The sequence below is a fragment of the Lactuca saligna genome, chromosome 7, assembly GCF_052625555.1.
Source record: "Lactuca saligna cultivar CGN05327 chromosome 7, ASM5262555v1, whole genome shotgun sequence".
In the NCBI taxonomy this organism is placed as follows: domain Eukaryota; kingdom Viridiplantae; phylum Streptophyta; class Magnoliopsida; order Asterales; family Asteraceae; genus Lactuca; species Lactuca saligna.
This window is the reverse complement of record NC_136423.1, coordinates 80,120,613-80,127,862: the sequence shown is the minus strand read 5'-3', so window position 1 is coordinate 80,127,862 and position 7,250 is coordinate 80,120,613. Positions and strand designations below refer to the sequence as shown.

The following is a 7,250-nucleotide window of genomic DNA, read 5'->3' as shown; positions in this document are numbered from 1 at the left end:
CTTCCTTTAGATGGAGACACCACTAATAGCTCAACTTGATGAATATGCTAATCTTGTAAAACTCTTAAATTACTATGCATGTATGCAGTGCTCTAAAAGGCGCGCGCCAAGGCGCGCCATGGCGTGAGATGTAGCTTCACCGTTACGAAAAACCTCATAATGTTGGTGTTATGCGTGGTGTGTGGCAAGACGCGATATGGCGCGTTATGACATGTGTTTTTTTGTTTGCGACATAGTTTTTTGATAATTGTTATGTCTTTTCTAATCGGAGATACAAATATTTTGGTTTTTGTTAACTTTTTGTTATTAGTTATTGAACTAATATTGCAAAAAGTAGTTATATTTAATATAAATTTATATTTATGTGCTAATATAATTTTAAATTAATACAAAATTCCTACCTTATATCACGCCTTGAAAAACACTGTAGCTCCTTAAGCTTGAAGCTTGGCCTTACCGCCACGCTACGTCTCACGCCATCTAGAACCTTGCATGTATGTTACAGTTTTTCTAGCAATCAAAAGGAAGAGATTGAAGCATTCTTTCAATTTCATGATACCTTTTTTGGTATTATATGCGTCAAAAATAAGTTGTTTTATTAAATTTTTATTTTATACTATACTATAATTGCTAATCTAGCGATTTATTTCGTGTTTTGTGTTGTTTTGAAGGGAGCTCGAGGCAACAACTTTAGAGGCAACCAAGTGTCCCACAAGGTATACAACGTATTCATTTCTGTTTATAGTCAATAACCCAAATCATAAGTGTTTCAAGTTTCTTAAAATTATATTACCAAATCAAAATGCAATAACATATTAAAATATGTTCTAACTAATAAGTATTTATTTTACTAAGATATTTACTTCGATGGATCATTTGCGTAATATTTTAGGCAGACATTGTCTTTTAATGTTCTTTTTCACAATTTCTAAATAAATAAAAGCAACTTACAGTCATTTCATATCTTTTATAAGTAGTGACCATTTACGTAAAACTCATTACACAAAAAGTATTAATTACTTAAACCCTTTCTGTTGTGTCATCAATAAATTGTCTAAATCATTCCTAAACTCTACACTGTTTTATGCCTAGCTTTTACTATAGACTATAGTAAACATATAAATGCAAAATCACAAAACAAAAATATTGCCAAATTTGTACATGCAAGTTATGTTGTAATTAGGTGATTGTGATTGATTTTGTACATTCAAGATGAGAATATAGAGTACAAAAATGCTAGCCAACATGAGATAAATGAATGAATGGCTAAATGCAAAAAATTACATGTATAATGATATATGATTATATATCTTAGCCAGGTCTATGATTACACCTCCCCGCTGTACTGGTATACGGAAACGACAAATAAGAAATGTGTGACTGATATTAAATCTCAAAATCTTTATTTTTTTTTAGAATTTCAAATGATTCGTCATTAAACAAAAACTTAATAAATTATAAAGATAATAAATTTATTATATATATAATAAATTTTATTATTTTTATAATTTATTAACTTTTTAAATTTATTATATTTATAATTTATTAACTTTTTGTATAAATCGATTGAAAGTTTAAATAAATTCAAAACTTAAAATCTTTGACTTGTAAAATCAATAAAATTATTATTATTAGTTATTACTACTCTTCATGAGGGGTAAAGATTCGTCGTCTTATTGTTGTTCTCCCATTTCCATTATATGTTTTCCTTTATTTTCTTCTAGTTGCAAAAATATACATACATACGCGTATCAGTCTCTAGATATTCTAAATCCCTTATCTGTCTCCAGATCCAAAATCCATCTTCATTTCCATCTCTACAAGCCTACTTGAGCAAAAACCCAAAAGGGTTCCTTTGATCTTTACATACATACAGTCAAATCTCCCGCTTCTACATAGTTCTTGTAGAATAGTCATCATCGATCTCTTGTTATTATAGATCCATTCTTTGATTTCATCGGCTCAAACCCTTTATCTCTTTCGCCGACAAGAACCTACACGCTTCAATTCATTTATAGGACTAACTCAGACCAAGAAAATTTCAATTTATTGCTTAATAATAACTCTTGTACCCTTTCCCTGATCAACTTTGGGGATTTTGTGTTCTTGATTGACTTCGTTGCCGTAGATTTAACGAATTTTTGGCAAATCCATTTTGGGTTTATGATAGTGAGATCTAAAAGCTTTTCTTGCGAATAAGGTTCTTGTTGGTCTGTGATCTACTAAGTTTTCATCTCACCGAGTTCGTCTTTTGGCTCTCATTTAGTTGCCTGCGAGGTGTTTGATGCTTTGCCGCTGTGATGCAGTCTGATCAAAGAAGAAAGGTATCCTTATCTAACTCAATACTGGAAAATCACTCCCTTGTTTCAGAATGTTATACAATGTTATTATACTTTTACTGCAAGAAAACATAGTTCGAAAATTGCATCTTCATCTTACAAAACTTTTGATAGATCAGTTTGTCGAAATTTGCTTATACATCATTCAACTTTTTGTTGTTGGTCATCAAGATCAGTTCATGTACGCATGGTTTTAATACGATTGGTGCGATTGCTTTCTTAAATCGATAGATATGGTAACAAATTGATCAACACCTAAAACTCGATCTATTTTTAAGCTTGGATCCAGATGTTCTTCTAGATTTTAAACATCTCAAATCGTATCATGCTTCAACACCATCTCAAATCATGTAATGCGAACTTGGATATCAAATCTTTTCTTCCTAACAACTTATCACCTATTACACGAACTAAACATACGGAATAACAAAGTATATGATTAACAAGGAATCAAGGAAGAATACAAATGTGTTACATTACATTGTTCTTATAATGCTAATACTTATGAACAATTTACAGGGATCTGCAGAAGTAGATTTTTTCACTGAATATGGTGAAGGGAGTAGATATAAAATAGAGGAAGTCATTGGTAAAGGAAGCTATGGAGTTGTATGCTCTGCATACGATACTCATCTTGGAGAAAAAGTAGCAATAAAAAAGATAAATGACATATTTGAACATGTTTCTGATGCCACACGTATCTTGCGTGAGATTAAGCTTCTTAGGCTTCTTCGTCATCCAGACATTGTTGAAATCAAACACATCTTATTACCTCCTTCAAGAAGAGAATTTCGTGATATATACGTGGTTTTTGAGCTTATGGAATCTGATCTACATCAGGTTATAAAGGCAAATGACGATTTAACCCCTGAACATTATCAGTTCTTTCTTTATCAACTTCTTCGTGGATTGAAGTACATTCACACAGGTACTAATTCCCTACTACATGGTGTTTCATTTTGACTTTTGACTTTTGAGTTTTGATTCTGGATTTATATTTATTATTTTATGCAGCAAATGTTTTTCATCGGGATTTAAAACCGAAAAATATATTGGCAAATGCGGATTGTAAACTCAAGATTTGTGACTTTGGTCTTGCAAGAGTTGCTTTCAATGATACACCTACTGCAATATTCTGGACAGTATGTGACTATGTGTAATTGTGTATTCCCATTATTGTAATCTGTTCTTTTTTTCTTTTTAATTATATAATTTATGATCGAATTAATTATGTGAGTTCTATGTGTTTGCAGGATTATGTTGCAACAAGATGGTATAGGGCTCCTGAATTGTGTGGATCATTTTTCTCTAAGGTATATGGTTTTTCTTGATCCACAATTGAATTAAAAATTGCAATACAACCTGTTTTTATTAAATTTATTAGAATATGTATTGTTTCTCATAATTATATTTTGGTTTTAAATTTTTTATTATGTTTAACATTTTATTCTTTTGTAAAGTTAAAAGTTCATTAACTAATATGGTTATGTGCATTTATTGCAATTGAAAGTTTAACCTTTTTACATGACAATGGTTTAAAAGTCATAACTTTCATTTTATTCCATTTCTGCCCTTACATGGTATTAACTCAAACCATTTTTTCTGCAGTATACACCAGCCATAGACACGTGGAGTATTGGTTGTATTTTTGCAGAACTTTTAACAGGAAAGCCACTTTTTCCCGGGAAAAATGTTGTTCATCAGTTGGATTTAATGACTGATCTTTTAGGGACACCTTCACCTGAAGCCATAGCCAGGGTATGTTTATTTTGCAATCATGCTTTTTTTTTTTAGATAATGAGGGCATTTATGTCTTTTCCATCCCATCCCACCTTTTTAATTGGGAGAAGAAATTGCAGCTTTTGTCCCATTAACAAAACAGTTAATCTAAAAAAAACCGCATATTTTGTGTTTTTTCCGGATTAAACCTCAAGTTTAAAAAAAATCTTGTATTTTTTCATTTTTCCCGATTTGGCCCTTTTAGTCATTTTTTGCCAAAAGAATTGTAAAATGTTTTTTCAAGAAAACTAAAAAAGTTGAGGGTTTATTTGGAAGCATTTAGAAGGTTGAAGGTTTTTTCCGGAAAAAAAATACAAAGTCGAGGGCTTTTTCGGAAAAAATAAAAAAATACAAGTTTTTTTTTTCAGGCAAAAAATAAATTTGAGGGTTAATCCAGAAGCAACACAAAATATAAGGTCTTTTTTGAGATTAACCCTTAACAAAAACTTGCAACTTTTGTCTCATTAGTCAAAAATCAATGTAATCTGTAACAAGGGATGATGAGGGCATTTAAGTCTTTTGCATCCCATTCCCACCTTGTTCTTCTACCTTTTTAAGTGCTAGAAAAAGTTGCAGCTTTTGTCCGATTTAAGATCCATCATACCTTTTTGTGTGGGACAAAACCTGCAACTTTTGTAATCATGTAATCTGTAACAAGGGTATTTAAGTCTTTTAATGTTAATTAATACAAGCAGATAAGAAACGAGAAGGCAAGGAGATACTTAAGCAGCATGAGGAAGAAAAAACCGATTCCTTTTTCACAAAAGTTTCCAAATGCTGATCCTCTTGCACTTCGTTTGTTAGAAAGGATGCTTGCATTTGAGCCTAAAGATCGTCCTACAGCTGAGGAGGTAGTATCTTTTTTATTTACGATTTTACCCTTTTTCTTGATGAAATAGTATTTCGTTCTTACTAAAAAGAAGAATTTGGGTTGTTGTTTTGGATTATTAGGCTTTATGTGATCCATATTTCAAGAATCTGGCTAAGGTTGAGAGGGAGCCTTCTGCTCAACCTGTAACAAAAATGGAATTTGAGTTTGAAAGAAGAAGAATTACAAAAGAAGATGTTCGTGAACTGATTTACAGGGAGATTCTTGAATATCATCCCAATATGCTCAAAGAGTTCTTGGATGGATCTGAACCTACTGGCTTCATGTATCCAAGGTATGTCTAATTTTGCAAAAGACGTAAATGCCCTCCACAAAATTTTATCTATCCCAAAACGTGGAACTAGGTGGGACAGGAACTTGATTTTTGATCTATTGTTTGTGCAAAAGACGTAAATGCCCTTCTTGTCTTCAAAAGTTGAAACTTTTTGTTTTTGTCCCATCCCAGACAAAAATGGGACAAGGGATATTAGATTTGCTCTTGATCTCTTTGTCGTATGTGCAAAAGACGTAAATGCCCTTCTCGTCTTTATTTCTTAATCATTGAAAATGGCCGTTGAAAGCTTGTCTGCCAGTCCTATAGAGTGTGTGTGAGTGTGTGATAAAATGTTGTCCCGCTGAAGTGAGGAGGGCATTTACGTCTTTTGCATCTTGATCTGTCTATCGTCTATGCAAAAGACGTAAATGCCCTCCATCGTCTTCATTTCTTAATGGTTGAAAATATAGCTGTAGAAAGCTTTCATCCTGTGTAACGTAACAAAGACACCCCGAGGGAGCATTGTGGAAAAGATGTAAATGCCCTTCTCATCTAAAAAGACAAACAACTAACCTCTTTTTTTTTTTTTTTTTTTTTTTCTTTTGTTCCTTTTCTGTTGCTTGTTTTACAGTGCTGTTGACCAATTCAAGAAACAGTTTGCTCATCTTGAGGAGCATTATGGCAAGGGAACTTCAGCTGCACCTCTAGAGAGGCAACAATCTTCATCATTGCCAAGGTATTTATTTATTTTACTTATTAATAAATAAATAAATAAAAAAAACTTATTATATATTTGGTTAATTTTGATTGGTTGTACTAGGGCTTGTGTACTATATCCAAAAGAGACAGTAGAAGTTACAAATGGTCTCTCAAAATGTTCAATCAAAGAAGTCGGGAAGCAATACATCACTTCTGCTGCCATGCCAATGAACAGACTTCCTCTTCAAGTTCCTCAAACCATCCAAGGTTTGATTGCCCTTTTCTTTTTTTGACCAATGGTCAAGGGGTATTTTGGTCTTTCCCTCTATTTAAAAATAAATTTGTAAATAAAAGTTAGGACTAAAGTTTTGTCTTATTTAGCAGGAGGGAGTGCTGCAAGGCCAGGTAAAGTAGTTGGTTCGGTGATGCGGTACAACGGCGGACCACCACCAGCAGGAGACAGTCTTGAACAGCGAAGGGCGGGTAGAAATAATCCGGTGGCGGCTCCCACCCAATTCCCACTTCCGGCCTCCTCCTACCCAAGGAGGAGCAACAACTCAGCCGCCTGCAAAAACGACAAAGTAGAAACCGCCATAGAAGTTTCCGCCAACGGCCTCCAGGCCCGACCGCCATACGTTCCAAGAAAACTTGCGGCGGCGCAAGGCGGCGGACCTGGTAGTCAGTGGTATTGATTTTGACCAAACTACCCCCTTGGCTTGTGGATGGATAGAGTGAAGAAATGGGCAAGTTTTGCTGGTTGTAAAACCAGAGGGTATATCGGTCATTTTGGTATATGATGTGGGAAAAGATGTGGAAGATATGATATTACATGCTTAAAAAAGACTATTAAGCAGCTAACCTTTGAATAACGATCTGTTGATTTTCAGTAGCTTGACTTGTAAAAATAACTACTATCGGAAAAAGACTAGAATTTGTGACAATTGTATGAATCCTTGTAATACGTATTTGTTGAAACAACGTGAATATGCTATTTTCTTAGTTGTATTCTTTCCATTTGTTTACTTGTATTTTGGTTTAATCGTTGTATTTGTTAGCATGTTGCAAAATAATTGTTACACTTCAAAGTTCTTAAAAAAAAAGCAAAAAGGGGTATTAGAAATTTGTTAATTGTGTTTATCCCAATTTTTGTTTTGCGACGTGAAAGTTTGGTTGTGGAGAAATCAAGGATTTTTCAGTTTTGGTGGTTTCCTTTTAGTATTTTTATTGAGGGTTAATGTCATGTTAGTCCACAGTTGTACTTGATAACTTTTTTTTTTTTTTTTTTTTTTTT

General features: G+C 33.3%; 1 protein-coding gene across 4 annotated transcripts; it reads left to right on the top strand.

Annotated features, from left to right (window-relative positions):
- The first annotated feature begins 1,725 nt into the window (after nucleotides 1-1,725).
- On the top strand, nucleotides 1,726-6,958 carry MPK16 (mitogen-activated protein kinase 16). 4 transcript variants are annotated; one of them, XM_078964637.1, is made up of 10 exons: nucleotides 1,726-2,324; nucleotides 2,859-3,267; nucleotides 3,354-3,481; nucleotides 3,593-3,652; nucleotides 3,948-4,097; nucleotides 4,814-4,969; nucleotides 5,070-5,281; nucleotides 5,892-5,996; nucleotides 6,081-6,226; nucleotides 6,341-6,958. In XM_078964637.1, exons 1-10 carry the CDS (start codon nucleotides 2,301-2,303, stop codon nucleotides 6,649-6,651), a joined length of 1,701 nt encoding a protein of 566 aa, XP_078820763.1. In that variant the 5' UTR covers nucleotides 1,726-2,300; the 3' UTR covers nucleotides 6,652-6,958. The 4 variants fall into 4 exon arrangements, with proteins under 4 accessions (XP_078820763.1, XP_078820764.1, XP_078820762.1 ...); XM_078964638.1 differs by having other exon boundaries at nucleotides 1,727-2,324; nucleotides 6,344-6,958; XM_078964636.1 differs by lacking the exon at nucleotides 1,726-2,324 and having other exon boundaries at nucleotides 2,829-3,267; nucleotides 6,344-6,958.
- Nucleotides 6,959-7,250: the final 292 nt, after the last annotated feature.

Excerpts from the sequence above, each read along its gene's own strand:
- MPK16 (XM_078964635.1), top strand. The coding sequence starts at position 2,832 with ATGCTAATACTTATGAACAATTTACAGGGATCTGCAGAAGTAGATTTT. Across the intron at positions 3,653-3,947 it reads GTGGATCATTTTTCTCTAAG|TATACACCAGCCATAGACAC; the intron begins GTATATGGTTTT and ends TTTTTTCTGCAG. Across the intron at positions 5,997-6,080 it reads CAATCTTCATCATTGCCAAG|GGCTTGTGTACTATATCCAA; the intron begins GTATTTATTTAT and ends TGGTTGTACTAG.